Source organism: Muntiacus reevesi, chromosome 13 (assembly GCF_963930625.1).
Source record: "Muntiacus reevesi chromosome 13, mMunRee1.1, whole genome shotgun sequence".
Taxonomy (NCBI): Eukaryota; Metazoa; Chordata; class Mammalia; order Artiodactyla; family Cervidae; genus Muntiacus; species Muntiacus reevesi.
Window position 1 is genome coordinate 21362014 of NC_089261.1, and position 17108 is coordinate 21379121.

Sequence of the window (17108 nt, forward strand, 5' to 3'; positions counted from 1 at the left end):
TGCTGTTTCCGGTCGGCCGGCTTGGCAACTGGAAACGGAAGTGCTCCCGAGAGGCGTCCGGGTAGTAGCTCGGTGGCTGAGCGCATCATGGAGCACGTGACGGAGGGTTCCTGGGAGTCGCTGCCAGTGCCGCTGCATCCGCAGGTGCTGAGTGTCTTGCGGGAGCTCCGTTTTCCGTACATGACGCCCGTGCAGGTACTCGGCATGGGCCCTGGGGGAGGAGGGCCCTCGAAGCGAAGGGGGCAGGCTGGGAAAGGGAGACTCAGAGCTGGGATTTTTTTTGTCATGTCGTCTTTCTGCTTCCCCGACTTGGGTGATGCCTAGCTGGTTAATGATCGCCAGGCAGAGGTGGCAGGCGGCCGCGCGCCTGTACCAGGGTTTTCATAACACTGCTCCTCCATCCGCTCTTAGGTGCTAGGACTTACGTGCCTGGCTCGTAGCCTACTCTTCTTAAGTTCGTATCCCGCTCTTAAGTACCTGGTTCGTATCCTGGCCCTGCCCTCTGTATATCTGTGAGACCTTGAGCAAATGACTTAACCCTTCTGTGCTTCATTTCCTTTCCGTGTGAAATGACGAAAATAGTATTACCTAAGAGTTGTTGTGAGGACTACCTAAGACAATGTTATGGACACTCAGTAAATGTAACCTGTTGTCTTGCTATGTGGGCTAAGTGAAGTGTCTTGGTCCAGCTCACTCATTTATTCAAGTAATTTCTCGAGGACAAACTGTGTATTAGGTACTCTTTTAGGCTCTGGGGATTTTGCATTGTTGGTCCCCACTCATGGCCCTTGCTTTTTTTTTTAAATATTATTTTATTAGTTGGAGGCCAATCACTTCACAGCATTTCAGTGGGTTTTGTCATACATTGACATGAATCAGCCATATAGTTACACGTATTCCCCATCCCGATCCCACCTCCCACCTCCCTCTCCACCCGACTCCTCAGGGTCCTCCCAGAGCACCAGGCCCTTGCTTTTTAATGCAGAAGAGAGAGAAAGGAGTAAAGAAATAAGGTAATTTCAACTGGTGACCAGTGTTGTGGAGGAGACAATGACAAGAAAGTACAGGTCGGAAGGTAAGATAGAGAAGGCCTCTTGGAGGAGGTGTTATCAAACTGATACCTGAATGAGAAAGAGCTGGCCAAGGGATGACTTGGGGGCAGGATATTCCCTCAGAGAGAAATGCCAGTCCAAATGGAATGAACTTGGAGGGACAGAAAGAAGGCCTTTGTGGCTGGGGCATCTTGAGTAGTGTAAGAGATGAGCAAACTGGGTGCTGACCATGCAGGGTCTTACTTGTGGGATCTTGTATTTTATTCTGAATGTAGTGGGAGGCTGCAGGAAGAGAAGGGCTATGACTGCTGTATAGAGAGTGGACTTCAGGGGAGTAAGAGAAGCAGCGAGGCCATCCACTAGGAGGCCGTTGTCAAGTTAGAGGTGATGGTGGCTTGGAGTAGAGAGGAAGTTGTGGATATTGAAGAGTTGCTTTTGAGATAGCTGTTGGGTTGCTGAGGGACCAGATGTGCGGGTCAGGAAAGAGGAATCTAGAGGGACCCTGAGGTTTTTGTCTTTAGTGACTGGGTGATTGGTGGTATCATTTACTAAGGTGAGGAAAGCTGGGAGGGTCACAGTCTTCAAAGGAAAAATCTAGCGTTCTGTTTTGAAATGTTGAGATGTGCATAGGCTCCTGAGGAAAGGTGTGGAGGACGCAAGCAGTGCTGTGTCATGCCTTGGGACTGTTGGGCAGAGAGGGTCCAGTACTTGCCACTGGAGTCCGAGGTCTAAGTGCTGTCCACTGTGGTAGCCACTCACATATGACTATTAAGAACACTTGAAACATGGTGAGTCCAAATTGAGATGTACTCTAAATATAAAAATCTATAATGGATTTTGAGGACTTAGCATGAAAGACAAATGAAAAACATCTCATTCATTTTTAAAATATCGCTTACACATCAAGCCGACAATATTTTGGATGATATTAGGTTTAGTAAAATATAAATAAAAATTCATTTTGTTAAAAAAAAAATATATATATATATATATATATATTTATTTATTCATTTGGCTGCGTCAGCTCTTAGCTGTGTTATGCAGGACCCTGCGTTGTGGGCACAGACTGTCCAGTTGTGGCGCACAGACTCCAGAGTGTGTGGGCTTCAGTGGCTGTGCTGTGCAGGCTTAGTTGCTCCACAGCATGTGGACTCTTAGTTCCCTGACCAGAGATCGAACTCAGGCCCCTGCATTGCAAGGCGAATTCTTAACTGCTGGACCACCAGGGGGGTCCCTCTTTTTACTTTTTTAATGTGGCTACTAGATGAGTATGTGGCTCACATCATATTTCTTTTTTTTTTTTAAGTATAACTGATTTACAGTGTGGTGTCAATCTCTGCTATATAGCAGACTGACTCAGTTTTATACATAGGTACATTCTTTTTTAAATATTCTCTTCCATTATGTTTTATCCTAGGAGATTGGATATAGTTCCCTGTGCTATACAGTAGGAACCTGTTTCTCCATTTCTAAATGTGATAGGTTGCACCTATCAACCGCAAATTCCCATTCCCTCCCCTCCCCCACTGTTCCTTGGCAACCACAAGTCTGATCTCTTACCATATGTATTTCTGTTGGGCAGCAGTGGTCCATAGCAGAGTTCTCAGTCTCTGCACTCTTGATATCTTGGACTGGATAATTCTTTGTTATATGCAACCGTCCTGGGTGTTGTGGGTTGTTTAACAGCATCTCTGGGGTGTACTTACTCGGTGCTAGGAACAAACCACGTCCTGCTTCCCCTGCCCCGTTCTGACTACTTACAACATCTCCAGTTACCTTACAATGACTGCCACATGTTCCCTGAGACTCACTTGTGCCAAGGCAGTTAGGAAAGTCCTGCATGTGCTGCGATGGGTGAGCTCAGGCTCTGGGGACCAGGCGTGGAGTCCTTGGGAGGTGGGAAGGGGGAAACTTTGAAGCCAGGATCTGAGTCTGCTTCAGGTTCAGCTGCTCGTTGCTGCAATCAAAGGGCCAGGGCCCTGGTAAACGTGGGTCTCGGTGGTGTTTATAATGAAAGAGCCCGTTTGAATCGTTATATTTTGCTACGAGGACCGGAAGGAACCTTAAAAAACCACTGTCTTCAACCCCTTCCTGGTCTAGAGAGGAAGAGTAGGCGAGGCAGGGCTAGAACTCAGGACTCCCAACTCCCAGCTCAACTCGCTTCCCCTGCACGCCATCTGCGTAGACACCACACCATGTTACGTGTGACCTGACCACACTGATGTCCCTGGTGGTGACTGATCAGAGTCCACTCTGCGGTGGGATCCAGTGTGACCAAGGCCAGCGCCATGTTCCTTGGGCTTTGGGCCTCGTCTGTGGTGTCATGGCATCCCATAACTGGTAATTTGCCATCTCTCTTTTCAGTCCGCAACCATCCCTCTGTTCATGAAAAACAAAGACGTTGCTGCAGAAGCGGTGAGTACATTATGTCAGCGCAGCCCGTTCTCCCGTTTGCCCTGCAGAAAGAACTTGGAGGGAAAGCAAACCGCAGCTTCTTCCTCTTTCAGGTCACAGGTAGTGGCAAAACCCTCGCTTTTGTCATCCCCATCGTGGAAATTCTCCTGAGGAGGGAAGAGAAATTAAAGAAGAGTCAGGTGAGGAGACCAAGTGCTTTATTTTCCCCGAGTCATCAGAGAGTTCACAGTTGAGGAAAAAGCTAGTCAAAAGCTTGAAAAAAGGAGAAAAGCACAGTGTGTCCTCATGACTTGCAGATTCTGTGTTTGTGAATTTGGCTGCTCCTTAGCATGTATCTGTAGCTCCCCAGGCAGCAGTCACCATGCTTTCGTGCTCATGGTGGCCTTGCCTGGGGCAGGGACATTGATGCCACATTCCCAGCTGAGCCTGAACAGGGTGACACTGCCTTCTTGTTCCTGCTCTCAGACTGTAAACAGGGGTCCTTTTCCTGGTCTCCATACTGCTGTGATGTCTTTTTGTGTGTGTGGTGATTTCACTGTTTAAAATGACCCCCAGACCTAGTGCCAAAGCGCTGCTGAGCATTCCTGAGCGCACGGAGGCTGTGGTGAGCCTTATGGAGGAAATACGTGTTACATAAGCGTCGTTCAGGCATGTGTGATGGTGCTGTGGCTCTGAGTTCATCGTTTATGAGTCAACAGCATATATTCCACGAGATATCTTTATTTATTTAACTGAAGTATACTTATAAAGTAAGGTGTCTTTAAACAGACATGTGTGTAAAACAAGCTCGTGTACTGTTAGGTTGACAAAAACATGACCAGAGGCTCGCAGGAACCTAACCCCACTTCCCTAGGAGCCGTGGTTCAGTATTTGGTAACGTAACGTTTGGGCACTTTGTAGAGAACTGACTGTAATTCAGACTACAGCTGACCCTTGAACAATGGGTTTGAGTGGTGCGGGTCCACTTAAGTGCGGGTTTTATCAGCAGTGAATAACTATAGGTCTCTGCCAACTGATAGTTTAGTCCCTCCATGTGGAATGGGATCAAACCCATACAGAGGAATCAAACCAGTTATATCCTGTTACATGGAGGGCCGACTTTAAATTACAGGTGGATTTTCAACTGTGCTTCCCAGGTGACACAGTGATAAAGGATCTGTCTGCCAATGTAGAAGAGGCAGGATGTTCATGTTCAGTCCTGGGGTCAGGAAGATCCCTTGGAGGAGGAAATGGCAACCCACTCCTGTATTCTTGCCTAGAAAATCCCATGGACAGAGGAGCCTGGTGGGCTCCTGTCCATGGGGTCACAAAAGAGTTGGACATGACCAAACACAAGTACTTTTTCTACTGTGCAGAGGGTTGGTGCCCCTAACCACATTCCTGCAACCCCCATCGTTCAAAGTTCAACTCTAGTTGATACGCACTATGACCACGCACTGCTGGTAAAGCCCAGGAAGTACTGTTTCTCTGGAAACTTTCCTCCATGAGGTGGAGGGTGCCGGTTGTGGAGTTTCAGCTCTGTAAGCTGCAGGCTCTGATAATCATGTCCCTTCCTGCCACGTGGTTAGGTGGGCGCCATAATCATCACACCCACGCGAGAGCTGGCTGTTCAGATAGACGAGGTCCTGTCTCATTTCACGAAGCCCTTCCCACAGTTTAGGTAAGTTGGGGGCAGAGTCCCAAACTTGCAGCCATGGGCTGCAATTCCTCCTGACCTCAGAGACCCTTCTCTCATTTCAGCCAGATTCTCTGGATTGGAGGCAGGAATCCTGGAGAAGATGTTGCCAGATTTAAGGAGCTTGGGTAAGTTGCCTTGCTGCTTTGCTTGCTCTTGACATTGAACTTGATGCATGATCAAGACCTAACTGGAAACGCCCCCTTCAGTCACCCCCCTCTCTACAAAAAGTTTTTTCTTGCTGCCAACCTCCCATTTTGCTCACTCGTTAATGGTCTTGTTTCTGCCGAGGTGGTTTCTGACCTCACCTTGAGACTCAGATAATCCACTGGTCTCCCTGGCATCTGACTAGCATCTCACAGCTTTTGCGGAAACATCTAAAACAAGAGCTTGGAATTTTCATCGCTAGACTTGTACCTCATGTGGACTTTCGTATTCATCTTTCCCCTGTATGCCTCTCCTGAGGTCGGGGAGTCAGCCTTGACTCCTCACCGTCCTCACCACCCCTCCTCTCAGTTAACCATCACCAGATCCTTGGCATTTTCTCTCTGAAGCACATCTCTTAACTGGTCAACTTTCCCATCAGCACCTCTTCTGTTTGATTCTCCCTTGAACTCTAGTAACTGCTCTTTCTCTCTCTTCTGTGTGTTTCTTTACCTTTTTAAAAAATTAATCTGTTCATTATTTATTTTTGGCTGCTTGGGATCTTAGTTGCAGCACGCAGGCTCTCTAGTTGTGGTTCGAGGGCTCAGTTGTCCCGCTGGCATGTGGGATCTTAGTTCCCCAACCAGTTATCAAACCCGTGTTCCCTGGATTGCGCAGTGGATTCTTAACCATGGACCCCCAGGGAAGTCCCTCTGCTGTATGTCTCTACTGTTAACCCCTGGTTATCCACTCTCCACGTAGCCAGCAGCATGCTAGTCGGGTCGTGTCACTCATTGAAAGCCCTCTAGTGGCTCCTGCTGGCTGTTAGGACGGACCCCGGTTTTGGTGTCGGCAGTCTGTACTGCCGCCGTCTCCCAGTCCGCCCTGCTGTTATGGTGAGCTGGCTTTCGCCCGGTATTATACATGCCCCGCTCCTTTGCATCCCCAGGCGGCTCATGAAAGTCAGGGTGGTGTTGGTCTTGCAGCATTTTACCTTCAGGGCCTAACAAGGAGCAGAGCAGACAGCAGGTGTTTAGTAAACATTTAGAATAAATGTTTGAATACACAATGGCAGTCAGCCTGTGGCATTTTATTGTCCCACTATGAATAATAGTCGGTAATGAGCAGCGATAGATTTTGTGCCCAGTTTGTCAGTGAATTCTTGATAAAGAAAACTCCTTTTCTTGAGCGCTTGCTGTGTCCAACTACAATGGGAGATGCTTTGCAGTGGGGGCCACAGACTCGACTTCATACAGGGGTCAGAGGAAAATATAAACGTCTGAAGTGGGGCTGGGTGGGGACTGGGAGAAACTGGCTAGTTTATGCCCGAATACTCATCTCCAGCTGACATGTTGCTACTGGACTCTGTATTGCCAGGTTTTTAATTTTTTGTTGTCCAGATTTTTTTAACATTTGCATGTAATTCACATTAAAAAAATAATAATAACTTTCCTGCAGGGACCCAGGCTGTGTGGGGGCCACATTTGGCCTTCAGTCTGCCAGTTTGTGATCTTTACATAAAATTGTCTCTAGTTCTGTTGACATTCACATTTTATAGATGAGTGACCTGGGGCCTAACGCAGTCGAATAAAGCCAGGGTCCTTTCAGTAAAGGCCCGGATAGTAATTATTTTAGCTTCGTCAATCACACAGTCTGGGTCATTACAGCTCCCCTCTGCTGTTAGTGTGTGAAGGCCTCCGGAGGCAACCCATGGTGAAGGAGGATGCAGAGTTACGTGCCAATAAAATGTCACAGAAACAGCGAAGGCCAGATTTGGCCGAAGGGCGTTTGCTGAACCCTGTCCTCAATCTCAGTCTGGAACTCAGACCTGTCCCCTCATAGCGCATCCTTCTCCTCCCACTCTGGTGGTCTCCCTTCTTGTCTGTGGGATTTTAGATGATGTTTTTGGAGGGATAGGGCTTCCCAGGTGACTCAGTGTTAAAGAATCCACCTGCCAATGCAGGAGGTGCAGGAGACTGTGGTTCGATCCCTGGGTGGGGAAAATCCCCTGGAGAAGGGAACGGCAACCCACTCCAGTATTCTTGCCTGGGAAATCCCATGGACAGAGGACCTGGTGGGCTACAGTTCATGGGGTCGTAAAAGAGTCGGACATGACTGAGCCGTCATGCACAGGGGGATACAGCAATTGTGTTTGGAATCACAAACGTCCCTGAGATTCACTGAGTGCAATAAATGTTAATGTTCTTTTCCTAGTGGGAATATCATCGTGGCAACCCCAGGCCGCCTGGAGGACATGTTCCGAAGGAAGGCTGAGGGCCTCGATCTGGCCAGCAGCGTGAGGTCCCTGGAGGTCCTGGTATTGGATGAAGCAGATAGGCTTCTGGACATGGGTTTTGAGACAAGGTACTGAAGTTTGAACTTAATGAGTGTTGGGTGACACAGGGTGGAAAGGACCCCAAGGTGGAATTCCTTTATCACTTGGTGACTATATCTCTGTTACCTGCACGTCATATCATTAGGTTGTTTGATCCATCAAATTCTCCCACACTGTTTAAATTTCAGTTGTTCTATCTTTGATGCATTTTCCTTCATGGCTCTGTAAGAGTTTTTGTGTGTTTTAAAGAATTAAATAGCTTTATTGGGATCCAATTCATATGTTACACAGTTTGCTCAATTAGTGTGCAGCTCAGTAGTTTTTAGTCTCAAAAAGTTTTGTCTTAATTTCACTCTTTTAATTGTCCCCCCATTATAAGCGTTGACTTATATGTTTATATTGAAGAAACTTTGGGAAAATAAGAGTATAAAGAAGAAATAAAGATCACCCATAATCTCGCCTCCCAGTAATAGCTAGTGTAAATATTGTTACGGTTTCCCATCTTCTAAAATACCTGTTTAGTATCATAAAACACCCTTTGTTCATTATGTTGATAAGTAAGGGGTTAAGACGAGCCCTTCTTTTTTTAGCATAAATACTATCCTGGAGTTTTTGCCAAAGCAGCGGAGAACGGGCCTTTTCTCGGCCACTCAGACACAGGAAGTGGAGAACCTGGTGAGAGCAGGCCTGCGGAACCCCGTGCGAATCTCGGTGAAGGAGAAGGGCGTGGCGGCCAGCAGCACCCAGAAAACGCCTTCCCGCCTGGAGAACTACTACATGGTGAGCACTGGGTGTTCTCACTGACTCCTGCCGGGCAGTGACGATGACGGCTGTGGTGTTTACTTGAGACTGAAATTTGCCAACAGTGGTTCTGAAGTGTTCTCACAAAAAATTCAAAAGGTGAAGTAAGGTGGTAGGTGTATTAACTTGATTATGACAGTCATTTCACTGTGTGTGTATATGTTAAGTCATCACATCGTACACCTTAAACATATATTACTACATGAATATGTTTTTACTATATAAATGTGCTTAAATATATACCATTTTTATTTGCCAATTGTACCTCAGTAAAGCTGGAAAAAGTAGAACCAGTATTGTTAGTCAAAGCAGCTTACTGAAAAAATTACCAATTTTTTTGGACTCGTACTACTTTCAATAAGCTTACTTCCATTTTTCTTTTGAAATGATCAGCTATAAGAATTGTTTGAACAGCTTATTAGATTTTCAAGTAAGTAACTTTTTACTTACTTGAAAAATGATTTTCAAGTACTTTTTTCTTAACTTTCACTGTCTGTATGTTTTATCAATATGGTATACCCGGTTCCCACTAATATATGTTGACTCTTAGCAGTTAAAACAAAAAGCAAGCAAAAAGTAATAATGATGAGTGTTCTGTGGATTAGCTTTCAGTTTTCTAGGTGACTTAAGTCTGTAAAATGATACCCTGAGGCACCTTTGAAAGTGCAGCATTTGGGGACAGGGCTGGGATATATGGTATGTGTGATGATACTTGTCATTCAGCAAGTAAATGAATAAGTAAGTTAATGTGGACATAACTGTGTTTTGAGCATACTCTCCAGGATGGTGTCCTTGGGCCTCCTAGCCCCAAGTGATCAAACTTTTTGACCTGTGTGTGCACGGGGCCTGCTGGGTACGGGCATGGGACACACTGGGTTCCTGGCCCGTCACCATGAGCTCGAGTTAGAGAAGGGCACAGCTGAAACACAATCCAGCGGTAGACTCTCTGAAGGAGCCTTTTTGGGTGACAGTGTTCTGCTCTGGAACCTAAATGTCTGGTGTGTTCATTTTGCAGCTGGGAGTTGCTCAGTTTAGCTTCCCTGGTGGCTCAGATGGTAAAGCGTCCGCCTGCAATGCGGGAGACCCAGGTTCAATCCCTGGGTCGGGAAGATTCCTTGGAGAAGGAAATGGCAACCCACTCCAGTACTCTTGCCTGGAAAATCCCATGGACGGAGGAGCCTGGCAGGCTACAGTCCATGGGGTTGCAAAGGGTCAGACACTGAGCAACTTCACTTTCACTTTCTTTCAATTTGCAGCAGTAAATCCTAGTTGCTGCTGCCTTCCTCACCAGGCAGCGGGAGGGCTTTTCGGAATGAGTGTTAGTAGTGAGTCCCCTCCTTCTGTCCTCTCTGGTCACTGGCTCAAGCCAGGAGGCATCTAGAGAGGATGGTCAGCCAGGGTGGCCAGGCCAGTGTCCCTGCTTGCCGGGGCACCTCTATATCGTCAGCCAGGGAATAGGTTTTTTCTTTTGGCCGAGAGGGGCTCCCCAGCTCCTGAGCCCGGCGATGTGTTTGTAGAGAAAGGGGGCCATTTCCAAATTAGTGTCTCGTGTGCTGTGGACTGTAAGGGCGATGAGGTTGCCATTCTCTGTGTCAGTTCTTGGAGGGTCCGGGGGTAGGCGGGTCAAGGCAGAAGAGTTTGCAAATCAGAAAACCGCCTCTGGTGCAGCTGTCAGGAGGATGTTTTTGAAATCAGACTGGGGATGTTACATTTGGTGTTGCTGTTTCTGCTTGTGGCCAGGCTGGTAGAGTCGGGTGGCCGGCTCTCCCTAGGGGAGAGAGGCGGTCGTGGACAGTGAGGTGGTTAAGGGCAGGGGCGCACGGGTGCACATATCCGCTTTGTCCCTTCCTAACCGAACCAGGTGGACTTGCCAGTTCATCACCAGTAAAATGGGGGCTCAGGGAGCACCCGCTTCATAGGGTTGCTCTGAGGGTTGGTTTATTAAAACACATGAAGGTCTTAGGCCAATGCTTAGTACGTAGTACGTACTAATAAATTAGCTTTGGAACCCACTGTGGCTGCTGTTGCATTCTGTTCTTTTGTATTCATTTAAGCAACTGCATTTAGAAATGTCTGAGTATGTGAGAAAAATTCCAAATTGAGGATCTGGTTTCAGTATTAATAAAAATAGGGGGAATGCATTCAGGTGGATTTACATGTCTTCAATTTGGGAACCTGAAAGGAGCTCCAGTCTGTCTCCATGGAGGTCTGTGAAGTAATTCTGTGCAATCCATTCTTGAAATATGTGTTCACCTTAGAGCAGTGATTTCTGAACATGGCCATGCCTCAGAATCTCACGGGTGCTGTTAAATAATGCTGACCCTTGGGTCCAATTCCAGAGCTTTGACCTATGGTCTTTATGCTGTATCTGAGGACCTGTACTGTAAAGCCCTCCCCTGGGGATGGTGTTATGGCCGGCATGGTGCTGGTGGCATGTTTGGGTTTGGGAGGTACTTATTGCGCTGAGTGACTCGCTGTCCTCAGTTACATGATTTCTGAACTCAGTGGACTGAGTAACATCCTAGTGAAAGTCTTCCTCTTTGTGGAGGAAGTTAGAGTCCTTAAAATTTAAGGCCCAAACTGAAAATAGTTGTGGGTTCTTATTGTCAGCAAATTTGTCTTTATTTTTTTGGTTTTCCTTTTTATTTTGCAGGTCTGTAAGGCAGATGAGAAATTTAATCAGTTGGTACATTTTCTTCGAAATCATAAGCAGGAGAAACATCTGGTCTTCTTCAGGTAATCCTTCTGGGGTTCAACTACCCCTGGAATGTGCACGTGTGTGTAGCCTTCAGGTTTGGAATTCCTTTTAGGTTTGTCCTCTGTTACAAGTTTGTTTAACTGCAAGTGACTGAAAACCCAACTTCTGCAGCTCAAGCAGGAGGGGTTTATTTTTCTCCTGTAAAAAGAAGTCCAGAGGTAGGCAGTTCCTAACATTGGTTTCTGTCTCAGCAACGTCAAGGCCAGTGTTTCTCTGACTGTCTTGGTCTTTCCTTCCTGTAGATCAACTCTAGTTTTGAGATGACCACTGTGATATCCCCTGTCATATCTACATTGGAAGCAGATAAAAGAGGAAAGGCAGAGGGAAGGGCAGTACTTGCTATATTTGACTCTTTTAATCAGAAAAGCAAAAGGCTTTCCCAGACAACACTTGCCCCTGACCCTGGCTGACTTCTGCTTTCATTGGATGGTCAAAGATGGTTCACCTGGCACCCCCTCACTGTGAGAGGTGGATAAATGAGTGGGTAGCTGTCCCAGCCTCTGTAATAGAGGGAGATGAGGGAGGAAGTGGTTGGGATGGTGTTTAATCAGCCAGCCTAGTGCCTGCCACGCTGGGGTATGTCCTTTTGTCAGAGTGCAAAAGAGGAACAGATGCGTGCATTCTTGGGCTGTTTTTTCCTCCATATATATCTACAGTGGTGTTCTTTGGCATACCCAAAGAATTTCATGTTTCTTTTCCATCCATTATTTCACCAATAAAATGCAGTAACTATATTGACCCGTAGTTAGAAATACAACCTGGTGTTCTCTCTCTCTCTCTCTCTCACACACACACACACCCACACCCACACACCACACACACACACACACACACACACACACCCATACACCCATATTTCACCAATAATAAAATGCAGTAACTATATTGACCCATAGTTAGAAATACAACCTGGTGTTCTCTCTCTCTCTCTCTCTCACACACACACACACACACACACACACACACACCCCCCCCCCCACTGAAATGAAGATTTCACAGAACTGGCCTTGACTAGGTGGGAGGCATTCTGATGCTATTTTCTGTTCTGCTCTGATTTTTTAAAAATGCTGGTCCAGATTCACTAAATTGATTTTAGGACCCACCAGATTACTTTCAGGATCTGTGGGTTGTGACCCTTGGTGTGTAAAACTGCATCCTTATATACGATGTGACTCGTGGAAAACATCGGGGAATCCGGCAGTGGCCACTTGCCACAGATCTTTAAAAATTTTCTGTTTTGGCTGTGTTGGGTCTTTGTTGCAGCACATGGCCTTTCTTCAGTTGTGGCAGGCAGGCTTCTCTTATTGTAGTGCAAGGGCTCGGTTGCCCCACAGCATGTGGAATCTTAGTTCCCTGACCAGGAATCAAAGCCCCCTGTCTCCTCTTCCCAGCACCTGCGCCTGTGTGGAATACTACGGAAAGGCTCTGGAGGCCCTGGTGAAGGGTGTGAAGATAATGTGCATTCATGGAAAGATGAAATACAAGCGCAATAAGATCTTCATGGAGTTCCGCAAGTTGCAGAGGTGGGTTGGCTTCTCTGGAGACGGCAGTTATCCAGCCACTCTGCTCTCCTGCAGGTTGCTCTGCCTCTAGACCTTCTCGTCTGTTGTTGGAACCTTCTTCCTTCTCTAACCTGGTTGTCACATCTTCTCCCCGTGCTCTGTGCTGAACCCATTACACTTTGCTACACTGACTTCCTTCTTTGTCAACTTCCCTGCTCACTCGTAAGCTCCATAAGGACAGGAACCTGTGTGTTATGTTCATTCTTGGACTGCCCACTATCTGGCTCAGGTCTGGCCCAGGGTTTGGTAAACTGTTGAATGAATGGGTAGACAGAGTGGATGGGAGAAACCCATTGAAGTTTCCGGGTTGACTACACTATAGGGAAACTGTGTCTCTGGAGACTATAAGTTGACTCTGTTTGTGCATAGAAATAATACTTTTCTGTTTTTCTTGATCACTGAACATTCTGGCTACATTAAAAACAATCTTTTAGGCAAAGTGATAGACTTGATGATTACACATCACTATGAGAGGGAAAATTTCATTTGTTTTTTTTTAAATGGCAGCGAAGGATTAGACCAAATATAGTGTTTTTGGGTTTTTTCCTTCCCCAATTGAAATATGCTAATTAAAAAAATCTTTTCATTATTTTTTATTCATCTTTTCATTATCTCCCCACCTCTTTACAAATTTCACTGAGAACTTGTGAAGTCCTAGAGATTCTTAGGAGGAAGAAAAATCAAAATGCTATTGCTGTATATTTGCTTCCATGAGATTCTGCAACCTGTTTTTACTGTCATCATCTTCAAATTACTAACGGCTGCTTGATGGTGAGGAAATGGTGGTCTCCTTACTCAGATGGTGTTTTCTTATTTTCTAGTGGGATTTTAGTGTGCACTGATGTGATGGCCCGAGGAATAGATATTCCTGAAGTAAACTGGGTTTTGCAGTATGATCCTCCCAGTAACGCCAGGTACAGAGAACGTTACTTGCTCTGTTTAGGAATCTAGTGTTAATGAAACAGGAATTGTGAGGAAGGTAAACATGATGGTTGTCAAAACATTATGAAATAGCAAAAGTCGGGGAACCTGGTGCATTATCACTGATAGGTCAGTAGTGATACTGTGTTGTATTTTCAGATACCTTTTAAAGTTCTTGCAGAAATGCACATGAATAGAGTGTTTAAAGGAAAACAATATATATTCCACATATGGAGATTTCAGTTATACTGAGAGCAAGCATGTATTTCTAGGAAATGCCTTCAAACATAGGAAAATGCCTATAAATACAAACTCTTAAGCAGTACTCATCAATTCTGGGTGGAGTTAGGGGTTGGGCTCACAAATCACTTCTATTTTCTCTTTTATATTATACTTTTCATTGTTTCCCAAATTTTCTGCTGGGACCACGTCTTCCTACCTGTATCATCAGATGGGCATAAATTTACGTTTTATAGTTGACGTTAAATGTCTAAGAGATTGCTCTCTGGTCTGCAGTGTGTATATTTAATCACCAGCTCTTCTATACCACCAGTAAGTGGCAGGGTTGGGACTGAGCTGTGGAGTCGGGCAGCCCCTGGTGTCGTCTGCTGAGCTCTCGGCGGTGACTGTCCCCGCTCGTGTCTTCCCAGCGCCTTCGTGCATCGCTGTGGCCGCACAGCCCGCATCGGCCACGGTGGCAGCGCGCTCGTGTTTCTCCTTCCCATGGAAGCGTCGTACATCAACTTCCTTGCAATTAACCAAAAAGTAAGCTGTCTTCATTTTTTCCTGTGGAATTCCCAAAGTCAGGGTAGTTGGAAAAGTTCTTTTCTAAAAAGTGGTCCAGAATGTAGATTAGTTCCAGAAAGTAGTCCAGAATGTAGATTAGGGGCCGGGCTGGCGGTATCAATGTGGGAACCTGTCTATAGCTTTATAAAAGGCTGTGGAGAGGCTCTGGGGTCCACTGCTGGCCCCAGCTGAGCATCATTACTTGGGAACACAGACCTATGTTACCATATTTTCCAATCAGAAATCAGGATTGTTATGTAAAATCTGATTTTAAACTTTGCTTTAAAAAAATTTAAAACACTTTCTGGACCAAGTAAAATATTTGGGTTGGATTTGGGCTTCAAAGCCTCCACTGTATAAGATTAAAATGAGTGGGTTTGCCTTTGATTTTACTGGCACTGGCTCTGATGGGGTAGCCTTGGGCGGGGGGAGGCGGTCCCAGCCAGAAATGACGATGTGGTCCCTGTGCAGTGCCCCCTGCAGGAGATGAAACTCCAGAAGAACACAGCTGACCTCCTTCCAAAGCTCAAGGCCATGGCCCTGGCCGACAGAGCCGTGTTTGAGAAGGGCATGAAAGCTTTTGTGTCATACATCCAGGCTTACGCCAAGCACGAGTGCAACCTCATCTTCAGATTAAAGGGTAAGTTGGATTTGCTCACCATCTGAAACATTTGATGGTTTTTACAAGTATTACAAATATGAAGGGCTTCTCAGGTGGCGCTAGTGATAAAGAACCTGCCTGCCAATGCTGGAGACATGAGACCTGGGTTGGGAAGATCCCCTGGAGGAGGAAATGACAACCTACTCCAGTATTCTTGCCTGGAGAATCACATGGACAGAGGAGCCTGGCAGGCTACATTTCCATGGAGTCACAGAGTTAGCAGCTGAGCACCTGTGTTGAGCACAAATATGAAACTGCTTTGTCTTAGGTCCATGTCAGGGTTGATGTTCTCCAAACATTTAAAAGAAAGTCTTTCTGGGACTTCCCTGGCCTGGACTCTGAGTTTCCATTGCAGGGGGTAGGGGTTCGATCCCTGGTCAGGGAACTAAGAACCTGCATGGTGTGTGACATAGCCCCTCAAAAATAAAGTCTTCCTTGGGTTTGACTAGGTACTGGCTGCTGAGTATTCTTTTTTTATTTTTTGCTGAGTATTCTTTTAGTAAAATGTAATTACTTTAATTCTAATTAAAATGAGTCCATTAGATCACTTAGGAAAAATTACATTGCTATGAATATTCTATTGGTTGATGCTTACAGTCCTGTTTTGGGTGTGCTAACTCTTGATGTTTTGGTTTAATCAGATCTTGATTTTGCTAGTCTTGCTCGAGGTTTTGCCCTGCTGAGGATGCCCAAGATGCCAGAGCTGAGAGGAAAGCAGTTTCCAGATTTCGTGCCTGTGGATGTCAACACAGATACCATTCCATTTAAAGACAAAATCAGAGAAAAGCAAAGGCAGAAGCAATTATTGGAGCAGCAAAGAAAAGAGAAAACAGAAAATGACGGGAGAAGAAAATTCATAAAAAATAAAGCCTGGTCAAAGCAGAAGGCCAAAAAGGAAAAGAAGAAAAAACTGAATGAAAAAAGGAAAAGGGAAGAGGTAAAGCTGGCAGTTTTTAAAATTAAATACTCAACTTAGAATTCTGAACAAATCTCACAGAAGTGTAGTATATAGTGCCTTCTAATAGGAATTGCATGGGACTCTTAGATTTTTGTTCTCTCTTGGTGGCTTGGGTTGGGGAATGTGCTGTTCGTGAAAGCTGATCTAAGAGCATGTAGTTCCCGATTGATTAAAAAGTGCTGGTTTTGGGACTTCTCTAGCAGTCCAGTGGTTAGGACTCTGCACTTTCACCACCAAGGGGCCCAGGTTGTCTCTGGTTGGGGAACTAGAATTCCACAAGCCTCCCAGAGCATTCAAAAAAAACCCCCAAATTTTGCTGTTTCACTTAGAACACTGTTACTGACAAATTCAGTAGCTTGTTGGTCTCTTCTGCACTCAGGGTTCTGATATGGAAGATGAAGACATGGAGGAACTTCTGAATGACACAAGGCTCTTGAAAAAGTTTAAAAAAGGCAAAATTACTGAAGAAGAATTTGAGAAGGGGCTGTTGACAAGTGGCAAGAGATCAACAAACACAGCAGATTTGGAGATCTCAGATTTGGAAGATGATTGCTGATTCCCGCCCCTCAGGTGAAACGCATGGGAGTGGGGAATGTGGGGAGCTGGCCCCCACTTGGCAGACAGCTCGAGCTTCCTTCTATTGAATATCAGATCTTCGGCACCCGTTTGGAAACTGCTGTTGCAGAAACGGCAGATGTGAGGGGTTTCACGCTTGTGAGCCTCTTACTAAAAACATACCAGCCTTGAAGTCTAAGAGAAGAAAACATAAATTTACCTAACTGTAAATAATAGATGTCAATATTTATTTTGATGAGCTACTTAAAGAGCTCATTCTTCGGTGGCTGTTTTATACTTATTAAACTTACTTAATATAAAGCTATTGAAGTAGATTTGATTTGAGAGCTTTTAAAAGTTCCTCAGTGTTTTCTGGCACCTGAGCTCCCTTCCCTGGGTGTCTCTGGACCCTCAGTTCTCTCTTTGATGTACTGAGCTGACACACACACAGCCCATAGTACCATTTTATTGGTGAGTATATGAAA

At 45.6% G+C, this 17108-nt stretch overlaps 1 protein-coding gene and 1 non-coding gene across 2 annotated transcripts; both read left to right on the forward strand.

Moving 5' to 3' along the window:
- Positions 1–38: 38 nt before the first annotated feature.
- On the forward strand, positions 39–16944 carry DDX55 (DEAD-box helicase 55). The gene is made up of 14 exons (XM_065904277.1): positions 39–195; positions 3417–3467; positions 3560–3646; positions 5036–5127; positions 5208–5270; positions 7501–7650; positions 8212–8401; positions 11076–11158; positions 12572–12703; positions 13564–13656; positions 14314–14428; positions 14921–15089; positions 15752–16047; positions 16448–16944. The coding sequence occupies exons 1-14, from the start codon at positions 88–90 to the stop codon at positions 16622–16624; spliced, it is 1806 nt and encodes a 601-aa protein (XP_065760349.1). The 5' UTR covers positions 39–87; the 3' UTR covers positions 16625–16944.
- TRNAC-GCA (transfer RNA cysteine (anticodon GCA)) lies at positions 9460–9531 on the forward strand. The gene has a single exon. It is a non-coding gene; the product is annotated as a tRNA-Cys (tRNA).
- Positions 16945–17108: the final 164 nt, after the last annotated feature.